Raw genomic sequence first — 15,594 nt, 5'->3', positions numbered from 1 at the left:
CCTTTTCTTCGGTTTTGTGACAGTACCACCCTGTGGGAAGGGATATGCTTCCGAATGTGAGCAAAGTTGAGGCAGTCATATATTTCATTCCTATTCATGGCTCATCTGTAGGAGACAAGTCAAAGTTCAACATGCCAATTAAACTTTACCTCACACTACTTCTGTGCATTATTGCCCCAACGCAAGAAACCCTGCAGAACAATTTGATTACACTTTATTCACTGCTGAAGCTTGCAATGTCAACAGTGACCAAAACAAGGAGAAATTATCCTGTGCCACGCTTTGTCATACAGCTCAATTAACTATTTTTATGTTGCAGACGGAATCCTAAAAGTTCCATTTGCATTAGCAATGTGGGCAGGGCTTTGAGCCAAGCCTGAGCTGGGCACTCGCTTCCAGCCCTCGCTGTGTCAGCCTGTCTTCGGATACCAATTGCACTGCTACTTTAGGTTGCCTTCTGTGAAAAGCTCTTTTTTGATGCTGCACTGGAGTTGAGAGTGAATGGAAATAACAATTTCTGTTGATAAGAGAGCAGATAGCAGCGCAGCCTGCTACGTGAAATTGTATTTCTCTGCACTTTTTAATGTGAGAATAAGTCCTCACCTGTGTGACACATATGCCAAAATTCTATCTCTAGCTTTCTGGGCTGTTTTGGCACCTTGTAGGTCATCTCTGCTCTAGAGATTAGCATCTGTAGACCAAAGAAAAGCATGGCAACCTATAAGAAGTAGATATATTTTGTGGCATTTGCTTGAGCATGCTGACTGTCAAATATCATTACTCTGTCAAGATGGTAAAACTGGGGGTGATGGAGTCACACAGGCCTTAGAAGCTGTTCCTGCGTTTATGCCAATAGCTAATTGTTCTATGTGATGAGGTTTGACTGGCAATAATTTCTCCTTGTTTTGGTCACTCTTGACAGTGTAAGTGTAAGCAGTGAATAAAATTTCATTATAAATGGTTTTGCAATATTTTTTGCATTGGGCAATAATGCAAAGATGCAGATTGGGGTACACTTTCACATGGCTCCTACAGAAGAGCCACTGTGCACTCACAGGAGCCATGAGCTTGCCCAATGGATATGTTTCTAGAGAAACATCACATGGCTATATATGCAAGTGCACTTCACTAAGAATTCAGGAAAAAAGTTAAATATTTTATCTTGCCAACTTTGCCAGTATTTTTAAAGCTTTATTATCAGAATGCATACTTATCTTAAAAAAAGATGTTGTGTTTTGGTTTTGTTTTTTTTTTCATTTTAAGGAGATGCTTGTGTTTTGAAGGCTTTTAACTATTTTAAAAATTTAGGTTGCTTAAAGGATTGTTGAAAATAGGTACTTTCCACATGGGTAAATTAAGCCACTTATATCTGCTGTCACCATAACCCAGGGGCGTCAGACTCATTTTCCCCGGGGCCACATCAGCCTCGCAGTTGCCTTCAAAGGGCCAAATGTAATTTTAGGACTGTATAAATGTAACTACTCCTACATTTATATTATATACTCCTAAAATCATATTCGGCCCTTTGAAAGCAATCATGAGGCTGATGTAGCCCCTGGTGAAAATGAGTCTGACACCCACGCCCTAACCACTCTGCTTTTTTATATTAGAGAGCAGTCAGGAAGCAAAGGATTCTGTGACTGCTAAGCCAAATGAAGTTTGGGAACCAGAGAAGAAGGGAAGTCTTAACAGGAAACACAATCCTATAACATTTCATTGTTCTCAGCTAGTAAGGAGCAGGTGATAACTTCATACTTGATTGTTTTGTTTTGTTTTGTTTTGTTTTTTTCCAGGAAAATCTGGGCATGTTTGTGTGGGGTTTTTTTTTGTTTTGTTTTTTAATTTGAATCCCTGGTTTTGGCAGAAGGATTAATTTAAAACTGAGAAAAATGTTCATTGTCACAGGTACTGTGAAAGTTGAACTTAACTGAGGGCTAACAATAATCAGTACAATGTCAAAATACTGTTTCATATTGTTCTTATTTGCTGCTGTTTGTTAATTATTAACCACCTGAGAAAATGGTTAAAAGAAGCATTTGTTTGAGTGTAGCATTTGACCAGTACTGTTCTGTTCTAGGGCAAGACAGCCCTTGTGCCATATGATATTGTCTTCTGGTAGAACAACAGCTGGCCTCTACTTTTCAAAATTCTTTCAAGTTTCAGTGCTGAGTTATCTTAAAAAAATCAAGCTTTCCTTTTGTAACACAGAAGGAATTACTTTCTCTTCTTCCATGCTGCCATTCTAATTCTTACATCACCTTTTGACTACTTTTCTTGGATGACCTTGGTAGGGGATTTTTTCTTTCTTCAGCATCACTGTGTCTCATTTGGTCTTATGTTTAAATTTTTTTGGCATTCACTTATCTGGGTTCTTTTTTTTAAGCAGTTCTGGCTAACTGTGTTTCATGTTATACAGAAGACAGAAAAGCATTTTTATTTTTACAGTAGTTGTGTTATGAAAGGCTTGCAGGTTGAGGTTTGTTGAACATCAGATGCTGCTTGTGAAAATGAGTGTAGTTTTTATTGGTTTGGTTTTATTATAATTTAATAACTTTTTCCCCTCTAACCTTTGAATACTTATCTTATGCAATGCACTTTGTAACCTTGATATGCTGAAGCTGGTCTCAAATTAGGATGTGCCTAAGTTTTCCATTATTATCAGTGTTAATCAACTAGGCTTGAGATTCTTTTAGGTGTCATATTTAAGACTGATTCTGGTGTACTTTACAGTTTATTGAGGGGTTTTTTTTTTCAGTTATTTAAATTTGCTGGGGTGAGCTGAGCTCTTTGAAGTTCTGAAGTATGGGGAAAGCAACTTTTCCCCGTGTGCTTGTTTTCTTCGTATCAAATACCATTTGTGATACCTGTTTGTGTCTTCTGAACTACCTTGGTAGAAGTGATTGCCATAGTTGTTCTGGAAATAGACTATTTTATGAAAATGGATAAATAGCTGAAAATAATTGTCTGACTGCTGGATGAATAGACAGCAAACCACAGTTAATTTCGCTTAATATAGAAATAAACTGAAGTAGAAGAAGGTGGAGAAAAAAGCTCTGACTGATGATACATTTGGCCTTTGAACTTAAAATTTTTTCAACCTTTGTTCTATTTTCTTTATCTGTGCTCTCGTGCTAGGAGTAATTATTAAATTAAGAATCCTGGGTTTTGATCTAACCCGTGCTCGTGACAGTGGTGTAACTGCTTAATTTTGTTGTAATCATCTCTGTTTTGCTGTCGTGTTGATCATGTCTTTCCTTTGGGTCTGTTTATACTCCAGTTACAGAAATGCAGCAAATATAATTAGTTAAGACTGGGACTTGTACTACCTAGGCAGTCTGTTGCCAATACCCAAGCTACCTTATTTTAAATTAGGTTAGGCATCAGTACACCTTCATTGACTGTAAGGTATTGTCTAGTGTGTTGGTTAATTGTATTTCATAATTGGGGGAGGTGGGGTTTGGGGGAGCACTGGGATCTCTATATTGGAGTTGTTTGTTTTTTTTTCTTTAAGCTAAAATGCTGTATTGTCCAAAGTACAGCAGAGAACAAAGGTCATAGGTAGGAGAAAACGGACAAAAGTTGCATGCCCTTATCTTGGCATGTATGTATTTAAAATATAAATATGATACTAATCCCATTAATATTTCATTGTCAAGTGGCTTACAAATAAAAACACCCAAGATATTACTCCTGGTATTAAAAAATGTTTCTATCATCTTTGCTTAGGGTTACATTTGAGAAGAATATTCTGAAGCTGGTAGTCACTTAAAAACTTGAGGGTAATAAAATGTTGCATATATTTTTGCAGCTTGTAAACATCTCTGAAATACTCATAACTAACATTTTTACAAGTGGAAAGTGTCAACACCTACACAGACTTCTGTGTCAACAGCATTTATATATATTATGCTTTAGTTTTTATTGTACTAAAAATTAAGTCTTTCTTGGGGTTACAGCAGGTTTGCATACATATCATCTGTAGGCAGCAATGTGGGACGTGCTTATTTCCAGTACTAAGAAATGTAAAAAGAAGCATTTGTTTCTTGACTCTAATGCTTTCTCATTTAATATATTACATGGGAAAATAATAATGCTTTCTTTCCCCCCTGCTCTGGTTTTCTGTAGTGGACCAGATCTATCATCTGGCATCTCCTGCTTCTCCTCCAAATTACATGTATAATCCTATAAAAACATTGAAGACAAACACTATTGGGACATTAAACATGCTAGGTAAGTGGAAATCTTTTCTCTTACTTAACTTTGTTAGACATAATATAACCTGGACAGAGTTATTGGTGGGATAATGAAGCAGATGAGTTGAACATTTTTAAAAGTTAATTTTTTAATAAAAATAAGGGGTTTTTTTCACTCTTAGAAGACTTTTGTGCTTTTCCTTTAAATATATATGCAGATGAACTCTGAGGATGTGCGGTCTCAGCTATCAAAACGCAAGAACTTCATGCCTGTAACTTGGCTATGGAGTAATAACTGTGTGGTAATTGTAGAAGTCATAGAAACAATTAAGAGCATGGGATTCTGATAGCAAACTTGTGTCTGTGACCACACTTCCCACCTTGGTGACTGCACCCTCTTGCACACACCTTGGCTAGCAAATTCAGCAAAAACATTTAATGTTTAGCTGCATGCTAGGTAATTACAAGGCAACATTTGCGGCTTTGTCTGTTGGTTTCAATGCCTGGACTAGGCTTGTGAAAAGGCAGCCTCAAGCCTTCCCTTGCTTTTTCCTCTCATCTTTGATCCGTTGGTGTATGCTGCAGCTTGAACTGGGTGTCAGTGATCTTAAGAGTTATTATGAGGCAAAAAAACCCCACTGGGCATTAGCTCAGCTGAGTTTCTCATTTGAGTGATACGCCAGTGAGTAGAATTCAGAGAATTAAGTGATATAGAAGCTATTGAGGTAGCAGACAGTTGTGCGACATAGATGATAGATTTCTTTGATTAGCCATGCCAACTGGAAGGCAAGAAAGTCATTGAAATAGAGAGCAAAATAGTTTTGAGTGATGGGTAGGATCATCAAGGCTGTTTAAAGGAACATAATAAAGGGAAAATGATGCATTTATTTTGTCCTACGGCATATTATTCTGTATGAGTTTATGCAACTTATCTTTAAGTTTTGGTGATCATGACATCTTGTTTCAAGATCCAGATTTCATAACTGGAATGGTTTGTGCTTCCTTGGTCTTCATTTACAGTTTAATATATTGAGTTCTTGGATCTCATTTCAGTGTAACCTTTAGTCCCAGAAGCAAACATGTCACACATGTGGGTGCTACTCTGCTGTTTCTCAAGTCTTCTAGCTTGACAGTGGGAGCTATGGATGTGATTTACAACTAGATTTATCTAGTGAGAGAAACGGAATTCTCTTTAAAAACATGGAAAATGGGATCACTCTAAAGCAGTTAGCATCACTGACAGATTCTTGAACTTCATTTAATTATGTTCTGCTTTCCTTCTTGCCCAAAATTTAGGGTTAGCCAAGCGTGTTGGAGCACGGCTGCTGCTGGCCTCTACATCAGAGGTATATGGAGGTAAGAAAGAAAAAACAGTCTTTAGAACTCTTGAGATCTGTGTAAAAGGTTATTGACAAACCTTATTTTGGATGATTGATAGATTTTCATCACTGTCTTAGCTCTGTTTCTTTATCTGATGTACTTCTCACAGCTTAAGATTTAGGCATTAGTACATGCTCTAAATCTCTAGTCAGAGCGGTGGAAGGAGTTTCAGACTTTAACTTTCCTATATTGTAGTTTATGATTCTTCTTCATAAGGCCTTGTGGGGTAATTTTCAGTGTTGAACTCTGATTAAAATCCAGATGCCATAATAAAACCTGTGAAGAAAGATCATTTCAGTAGCAGATCTGCTTCTCTCTTCCTGGTATTCTTATGAATTGTATTGTTAAAATTTAGCAGTCGCCCCCATGTGTGCAGCACAGTGCAAGAGGCAAGGACACAGCCTCCAAGCTGAGAAAACAGTGATCATGCATGCATGCCATTGCAGTGTCACTTAAAACAGAATATTGAGATATGGTGCTCCTTCTTTTGCTGTTACTAAGAAGTGAAGTAGCAAGGACATGACTAATAGAATGGCTAGCTGGATGAAGTGAGAATCTTCACTATCCTCCTTCCTTGGGATATGTGACAGACTGTGTGCCTAGTAGAGAAACTTTCTGCTGTGTGAACTCTTCCCTAATTGATAGTAACACTATTGCTAGGTTAATGGAGATCTGCAGGCACAGTCACTGCTCAACATTACTAGTTGTGAGAGCCTAGGCTTAAAAAAACAAACAGGCAAACAAAAAATACCTCTGTAGCAAGATACAAAGCTTTGTGAAGGAAACATGAGGAAGAACAAAGAACGTACCTGAAGGAGCACACTTCTGGTGGAATAGCTTCAGTCAAGGAGATTCAAAGCACATACACAAGCAAGAGATCCACTAAGATGACCAGGCCACCAGATAAGCAGCTTGAGTATCCCTTGCCTTTGATTATCCATGGTCAGGCTCCACAGATAAAAATGGTAGCCCCAAGGAGTCTACTGTAATTGAACAAACATTCTGAACACTCTTCTGGAACACGGGACCAACAGGCAAGAAAATAAAGTTCTGGAGCCTCATAGCTCTGCTGCAGTCTGCTTGCTGAAGTGAAAACTTGAAACTCCCTGTCTCAGGCTTTATTGTGGCAGTAAAAGCCAGTGGAGAGCAGCTGTTCATGTCATACTCTGACTAACCAGACAAGGTCATTTTGCTGAGAAATAAAGGACAGAAAATAAAGTCAGAAAATAGCTGTTTTCTTGGGAGTTCTCAAAGCAGTGTTGTACAGAAAGTTTCCAGGTGCTTCATAGGGCTTCCTCTGCCAGAAGGGGGACAAACTGAAGTGGCCTTCCAGATCACAGCACCTTCTGGGGCCCTTTTAAGAATACTGCAAGCTTCTATAATAATGTAAAACCTCTCTGTATTTACCGTTGTTCTGTGGCTCTCATATGGCAGGAATTCATCTGTAGTCATGTCTGTGAGCAGCATGAAAACTGGAAGGGTTAGTCAGAACTGTCAAAGTTGTTTCAAAAATTAGCCTGTAACAACTTGAAAGTTTAGTAGTAACTTACGCAAACTTCAAACCTGGTGAGAAGGATGGGGCAGCACAGATAGCAAAGTGGGGAAATGTAACGAGGTGATTGTGTTGATTCAGGCAAATAAAGTGCACACAGAGCTTCCTAGGAGATTTTTGGTTGTTTTTTGTTGGTGGTGATGATTCGTGGGGGTGTTTTTTTGTGGGCTTTTTTGTAATCAAGAACTTCTGTATTGGATCAGACAAAAGGATTGTCTGTGTCCAGTTATAGCTAGTAAAAATGGTTAGGATAAAGCAGAAGGAACATAGCAAGTACATTGTGGCACATGACTCTACTCTTCTTTAAGAAATGCAGTACTTCTCCATTTTGTCCATTTTTCTTTCCTTGTTTCTTGTTTTGTAAAACTTGAAGATGCTTTATTTTTTTTCCAAATACAGTAAAAAGTCCTGCCTTACATAGTCTGTTTCTTCTGAATTACTTTAGATAATAGTCCTAGTTGTGCCCTTGAGGTAGTCTTGTCTTTGCAGAGAAGACTTGAATTTAACCTTCAGTTCTCACGTATTTATAGGGGAAAGCAGATGATGGCAGCTGTTTGCTTGCACTCAGTTATCTTGCCTCACATCTTCTGTAACTGTCATTTTCATGGTTCCGTTGAATACGCTTTTAAGGAATGGTGTTGAAACTTAATATTTTTGAGTGTATAGTTCAGAGGGAAGCTGTTAAACTTTGTAACACCAATGACCTACTGAAATATTCATTAAATATAGTCACCTTTTTGACAGAAAATATTTTAAGGTGTTTTGTTTTGTTTCCCACATAGATCCTGAAGTTCACCCTCAAAATGAGGATTACTGGGGCCATGTGAATCCAATAGGTCCAAGAGCCTGCTATGATGAAGGAAAGCGGGTTGCAGAAACCATGTGCTATGCATACATGAAGCAGGTATTAAACTTGTATCAGATTGAATGGATTTTATGTAATTATGAAGGCCAAATGTATGGCAAAAATGGAATATGTGTATTTAGGGTTAGGAGGGCAAAAGAGATTGTCTTTAGTAGGAGACTTCATGCTGTAGTTTCAAAATCTGTGTTCTTTAGTGCAAAATTTTTATTGCTTCCATCTGCTGTGTTTTTCAGATGAGCAATATTCCTCAAGAAAATGTGCTTTAGTCTCCTCAATAGACATATTATGTCTTTCAGTATCATAAATTATGTTTAGATTAAACTGGGGTGACTTTACTAATTCGAGATCTAGATAACAGAGTTATTTTAAGTTGGTCCTGTGCTGAGAAGTGCTTTGCTGAATAGGGCCTTTACTGATAAATGTGGAATGTTTAATGATCATAATTGAAGTCGGAATATACAGGTAAAAATGAGGAAGTTCTTTAATGAGTACCCATATAGGACCAATGTATTTTAAATCACTTTAGAAGTGTCTTAAAATATGTAGGTATAAATACAGCCCTTAACAATACATGTGAATACGCAGCTATGTAGTGCACTTTTTCATGCAAACACGGCATCAGAAGGATAAAAATGCAATTTAAAATATGTTTGTGAAATTATATATGCCAGTTTCTGTGGGTTCTGTAATCATCAAGAAGGAACTCATCATTAACTAGCCCAGCATCAACTCTTTGCCTGTGTGTGAATCTTATTTAATTGCTGTTCAGCTAGTCTCTGGGAGACCATTCAATTAGAAGAAATGTGGCATACTGAAGAAAATCATGCCACTATTTCTTGTTGCTTGCAGCCTTAATACATAAAGGTATAAATCTGTATATTCTGTATCAGTATATTCTGTAGACTTTTAGACCTTTAAATTATAAAATATCAAGTGCTTTCAAAAACCTGGAAAACAGAATTAAACTTAAGTGGTAAGACTTTAGGGATGCTATTTTAGTACAGAGGTTGTAGTAATCTTCTCATCTCTTCAGCCAGACAGTCAGAGGTCTCTGTCTCCTTTGTTCTCTTTTAAATAATTTAAGGTCAAATATGGTGGTACTGCACTTTTACATCATGATGTCTTCTGTACTTTACTGTAGCAAAGTATTCCTTGTGGGTCAGAAAATCCATTGACAGTTGAATATTGTAGTTTTATTGATAAATTCTTGTGTAGGGTATTGCATTTTTTTTTTTTTTTGGCAAGGTTGCAGTACATATTGCAGTATTCTTCTAGAAGGGCAAGACTGTAGGTCATTTGAAAATAACAGGCTATATCTTAAAGCCACAGGAAGAGTCCTGATACTATCCCATAAATTTTATGCAGGATTTGCAAAGGATAGTAAAGGTTTGTAAGGTGGAACTGCAGGTGCACACATACGTTAAGTGAAAACTCATTATGTAAATGAGCTCTCTGTCCCAGGGACATATCTGAGAGATATTTCTTGTACTGTATTATGGGCCAGTGAAGTCTGCCCAGGCTTGTCCCACATTCGGGTATTTTCTGAAACACTAAGCTGTTTTTTTTCTTCAGAGGTTAGATGATATGCTATTAGTGGAGGAAGCATTATCATTTGCTAGTGGAAAGGTCTGACTTCTGCTATGAAAATAAGTATGGTGCTTTTAAGAGGGTTTTCAGACAGGAGTGACCTAGCCCAAAGCAACTTGATTTACAGGATTTCAGAACAAAATATTTCCAAAATCTTCTCAGCTTCAATAAAAAGAAGAAACAACCAAACTTATTTCTGCATATTTTTTGTTATTTCTTAGGAAGATTTCCATCAACATGCACATTATGAGATACCTTAAATACCTAATCATGTTTCCAAAATATATAAAATAAAAATTAACTTCTACATTATACTTCCAGACAGGCCATTTGAATCAGAACAGTTCTTGAATCTAGTCAAAGTTCATCGAATCATAGAATGGTTTGGGTCATTTAGTTCCAACTCCCCTGTCCTGGGTAGGGACACCTTCCACCAGATCAGGCTACTGAGAATCCCAGCCAGCCTGGCCATTAACTTTTCCAGGGGTGGGGCATTTGCAGTTTGTCTGGGCAACCTGTTCCAGTTCCTCACCACTCCCATGGTGAAGAATTTCTTCCTTCTATCTAATCTAAATCCACCCTCTTTCAGTTTAAAGCCATTATCTCTTGTCCTGTTACTACATGCCTTTGTAAAAAGTCCCTCTCCAGCTTTCTTGTAGGACCCTTTTATGTACTGAAAGGCTGCTGCAAGGTCTCCCAGGAGCCTTCTCTTCTCCAGGCTGAACAACCCCAACTCTCTCAGCCTGTCCCCACAGCAGAGCTGTTCCAGCCCTCTGGTCATTTTTATGGCCTCCTCTGGACCCTCTCCAAAAGGTCCGTGTCTTTCCTGTACTGGGGCTCCAGAGCTGGACACAGGACTCCAGGCCTCACCAGAGCAGAGTAGAAGGGCAGAATCACCTCCCTTGATGTCCAGGTCACTCTTCTTTTGATGCAGCCCAGGACACAATTGGCTTTCTGAGCTGCAAGTGCACATTGCTGGGTTATGTTGAGCTTCTCATCAACCAACTTACCAAATCCTTCTCCTCAAGGCTCTCTCAATCCTTTCTTCACCCAGCCTGTAGTTGTGTTTGAGATTGCCTTAACCCATGTGCAGGACCTTGCACTTGGCCTTGTTCAACTTCCTGAGATTCACACAGACTCACCTCTCAAGCTTGTCAAGGTCCCTCTTTGTTCAGAGCTGTCAGAATTCCTCAGCAGCCTGTCCTGACCAAGACTTGTTTGATACAGTCTTTTGCTGGCAATGATATTTTGTTCAATTATTTTGACCCTATGATTAAGCATTTCACAGAATCACACAGAATCACAGAATGTTAGGGATTAGAAGGGACCTCAGAAGATCATCTAGTCCAATCCCCCTGCCGGAACAGGAACACCTAGATGAGGTTACACAGGAATGTGTCCAGGTGGGTTATGAATGTCTCCAGAGGAGACTCCACAACCCCCCTGGGCAGCCTGTTGCTGTGCTTTGTTACCCTCACTGAGAAGTTTCTTCTCAAATTTAAGTGGAACCTCTTGTGTTCCAGTTTGAACACATTACCCCTTGTCCTACCATTGGTTGTCACTGAGAAGAGCCTGGCGCCATCCTTGTAACACTCACCCTTTATATATTTGTAAACATTAATGAGGTCACCCCTCAGTCTCCTCCAAAAACTAAAGAGACCCAGCTCCCTCAGCCTTTCCTCATAAGGCAGATGCTCCACTCCCTTAATCATCTTTGTTGCCCTGCGCTGGACTCTCTCCAGCAGTTCTCTGTCCTTCTTGAACTGAGGGGCCCAGAACTGGACACAATATTCCAGATGCGGTCTCACCAGGGCAGAGTAGAGGAGGAGGAGAACCTCTCTGGACCTACTAACCACCCCCCTTCTAATGCACCCCAGGATGCCATTGGCCTTCCTGGCCACAAGCGCACAGTGCTGTTTCATGGTCATCCTGCTGTCCACCAGGACCCCCAGGTCTCTTCCCCCTATTTCTTGACTTAATCTCCTCTTTACAAGTGCTGTCTTTAAACAAGCCCAGCAGTACATGCATATCAAAGAGTCCAAGGGCAGTAGTAGCATTCAGAAATATATAAGCATCTTCTTGAAAGGAGAGATGGGGAGTGAAATATTTACTGGAGAGATGCAGGGCTCAAATTCAAAGCACATGCACGAGTTCATCTCAGCACATGTGAGGCACCTGATTGTGCAGTTAGGGAAGATATTTGCTGTAGGCTTTTGGGAGCAGCTCTCCCTCTGTAAATTCATGTGAGAACATAGGTCAGTCTTAGTGTGATTGGAAGTACCACCTTCTGGAACTTTTCTCAAGCCATGGGAAGCTTTAGTTCCTTGACCTGTTCAACTGGAAACTAAATTGCATCCTATGATTCAGATTCTTCTCCAGAATTCCATTCTCTTCATCTCTTTTTCAGTGCTTGCTAGCATTCCTTACTGGAAAGACTTTTCCACTTCACTTAATTGCCTTAACAAGATCACAGAATGGTTGGGGCTGGAAGGGACTTCTGGAGATCATCTAGTCCAACCGACCTGCTAAAGCAGGTTCACCTAGAGGCAAGGCTTAGTTTTGAAAACTCTCTGATTATAACAGCTTATTGATCTGTTTGGTTTCTCCATTCTCTGCTCTTATCTTTGTTACTGTTCTGCCCTTCCTTCCCTGTCCTTCCAAAGTGTTTTTTTTTGCATGAACTTCATGTGCAGGTGTGTGATTTGCTATAGAGGTGATAAGATTGCATAGGAAGGCGGAGAAAACATCCAGTTGTGGGAGATGTAAAGAGGTGGGACGGGAGTTTCAGCACATAACACTGCTTTGCAAATTTTGTGCTTTGTTCAGGAGTTGCCATTCAGTATGCATTTAATTCTTTGAAAAATTGTGGTTGGAATCATGGAGCTACCTGGAAATTCAAATATTCACCTATACTCCAACTCTGGCTTTAATTCAAGTACTCGCCAGAATCTGACACTACCTTCATGGCAGGAATCTGGTATGTTTGCATAGGCATGTAATAAATACAAATACACAGCATTTTAAATGCTGAGTATAGTAAGGGTGTTTTGTGAATTAGATTTAATTACTTCTCTTATACCATTGATCTGTAAGGAAATTCTCCAAAGCTGAAGCAATGGTTCACGTCACCATGGAATGTTGCAGGGAAATTTGTCATGTCCTTCCACTTTCTTCATCCTTTTTTTCATAGCATCTGTGTGACTCTGCAAAGCTTCAGTGACAGCAAATGGGCTTAGCTGTGCATGGTGTGATGTGATAGTTTTCAAATGGTTTCAGAATAGCTTAGATCTTCCAATTAAGAATTCTATTAGGTGCCTTTCTAAGGACATAGGAGTGAATGGAGTTATCATAATCAAATATTAAGTATAACCTTATTGAAGTGGACAAATGTTATGCTCAACATTATAAAATATTCTATAACCAGGACTGTGAAGACTCAAGGTGCCTAAAAATCTTAACAGGTAACAGAAGAAAGGGAAGACATGCTATAGGTGAAGTTTATTGTAAAAATGTGAGAGAATAACACATGCACAATGATGCTGAAATTTGTTAAAAATAGAAGTGCATTGCAGTTGCAACATGAGAATGATTTTCTATTTTATGTTGAGTTGTACTTCCCCCTAATCTTTAATTCACAAATTGAATTGGTTTCAGTAATCATAAAAAGCCTTGATGTAAAATGTAGGGGTAATGAAAACTGTTGATTGAAACTGAAAAGGCATTGAATATTGAATAACGAGGTAGTTATTGAGTAATTAGATAGGAAACAAATAGCTGTGTTGAATTAAAGCAGTTTGCTTTAATGTCTTTTGGGAGTTTATCCTATATTCTCTGATTATTGCTCATTGTTTTCTTTCCTTGGTATTCAACATAGATTATATTTAAGCATGCCTCATTCTTTTTTGGTGTTGTCACATGAAGATTTCTAGCAGTTCGCTTAAGAAAATATGCAGAATTGATGCTTTTAGTGGAAGAATGGAATTGACTCGTTTGTGGTTTTCACAGCAGAGGAGGGAAAGGGGAAGCAAAAGCATCGCATCTCCTCAGGACAGTTGTCAAAAGCCCAGGCAACAGTCCTTTAATAACATAGGTGGTGGTTACTGTTGGATGTACACCAAAGCTAAACTGTAGTGATAACAGCTACCATAACAGCTTCCCTTTAGCTTTCTAGGAGCCATGCAGAGGAGTTTCACATCCAGGAATATTAGTGAGGCAAAGGTTGGAGAGGGGAGTCTGTAAGGTAATACAGACCGTCACCCCAGGCACTGCCTGGGAGGTCCAGCTGAGGTGCTGCAGCCCCTCTCGCTGCTGACTGAGAGGGCGTTGGCAACCCTGAAGTATGGATGTCATCATCACAACTGGTGTCCCATCTGAGCTATGATATACCAAGTCAGTGAAATTCAGAAAGAAAAAAAAAAAATTGTCCACAATTCCATTCCTATGTAAAGTGTAAGAGGTAGCATGCTCGAAGTTATGTTAATATTCTCAATAAACGTGGCAGTTCCATTGAAAATTTCAAGTACTATTTGTTTTTTTGTCACTTTTATCTTCTTGATTAACCAGCTTCATTCAGAAGAGGAGACAGCTATTTTCAGCTTTATTGTATGTTGGACCTTCGGGTCTCACAAACGGGCTTTTATACTTTGGAAAAGAGAAACTACAGATAAAATCCTTCCCCATGGTTCCATAAAGTCCTGCAAACTGTAATCATTTAGAGATTAAAAAATGCTTAACTTTTGAAACTGGCTTGTCCCGGTTATCCTTGTACAGTCCTTCTGATAGCCCTGCTGTTTTCTAAAACCTGCTGGTATGTATTCTCTGTGCTGTTGGATTAAAGGATCTGCACTAATCTGAGGCAGTATTATAAAAATGTAACCTGTTGTTTCACTGGGTTATTAGTAATAGGAGCCGGCTCCCGTAAGTGGAGAGTTTCATTATTTAAGTATCTGTTTCTAAATTGTGTTGTTTTATCTGAGTTGTCAGAATTTCCTAATACAAAAACAGTGAGAATATAATAGGAGGCTTTTTTCTGTTAGTGGAGGAACACTTTTTCCAAGTTATATGGAAATAAAGCAAGAAAGAACTGTCAGGTCTTCTGGGCCGTGTTCAGATATAATGGTTTTGCTAATGCTCTAGTACCTACTGTTTCTACATGCTCTGTGCTGTTAACAACTGCAAAATAACTGCATACCATAGACAAGGTCAGAAGACTGGATGGCAGTGATTGTCAAAGCCACGGAATAAACATAGGCAGTTTCCCAGCAGAAGTCTGAATACTTTCCATAGTCTCTGTGCTCTATTTGTTTGTGGGTTTTTTCGGTGATGGTGGTTGGTTTTGTTGGGTTTTTTTGGTTGTTGGTTTTGGGGTTTTGTTTTTGTTTGGTTTGATTTGTTTTTTTCTTGTGCTATAAGAAATCCCATCTTCTGATTTCCCTCAGGTAACTGGAGAACTTAGTTCTTTGTTCTTGATATTGCTGCATGGTTGTGCATATTGAATTTTGAAGTCAGGAAGACTTTAAACTCTTTTTGGAGATTGATTCACTTCACTAAGTTTATCTGATGTTTGAATAAGAATATATCCATAGCAGCATTCATCTCTTGATGCAAAGTGTATGTTGTTTCTGGTGTTGTTTTCAATTTGGTACACCTCTTATCCTTGTCTGTAAGATGCACCCTCCTCATGCATCCACCTCATACAGTAGTGGTAAGGCATTTTCTTTCACCTGCATCTGTCATTGTTACACTAATTCATTATAATAATTCTGCAGAACTCTCCATTATGCAGACGACTAAAATTAAATTGTTCAGAGTATATATTGTTGTTCATTTGCTTGTGTTCCTGACCCTTATTGGAACCTTACTGGAAGCTGTGATACAGTTCTCCTTCAGTGGGTATTACAGCACTGGTTTTATTATCTGCCACCTCTTGTTCAGAAGCCATATTGTGTGGTAAAATACTGAGGTTAAAATCCCTGTCTGAAGGGAATATCCTTGTAATTTGGGTACACATCGCTTCT

At 38.8% G+C, this 15,594-nt stretch overlaps 1 protein-coding gene across 2 annotated transcripts in view; it reads left to right on the top strand.

Moving 5' to 3' along the window:
• The window catches only part of UXS1 (UDP-glucuronate decarboxylase 1), a 68,038-nt gene that overhangs the window by 37,223 nt on the left and 15,221 nt on the right, over window positions 1-15,594 (top strand). For both annotated transcript variants that reach the window (XM_082043748.1, XM_082043747.1), the window contains 3 exons: window positions 4,126-4,230; window positions 5,490-5,549; window positions 7,908-8,029. In XM_082043748.1, coding sequence (XP_081899874.1) covers window positions 4,126-4,230; window positions 5,490-5,549; window positions 7,908-8,029 — 287 coding nt within the window. The remainder of the gene's footprint in view (window positions 1-4,125; window positions 4,231-5,489; window positions 5,550-7,907; window positions 8,030-15,594) is intronic.

The sequence above is a fragment of the Streptopelia decaocto genome (assembly GCF_964273445.1).
Source record: "Streptopelia decaocto genome assembly, chromosome: 1".
Lineage (NCBI taxonomy): Eukaryota > Metazoa > Chordata > Aves > Columbiformes > Columbidae > Streptopelia > Streptopelia decaocto.
Note: the sequence above shows the minus strand (reverse complement) of the source record. Positions and strands in the feature narration are given on the sequence as shown.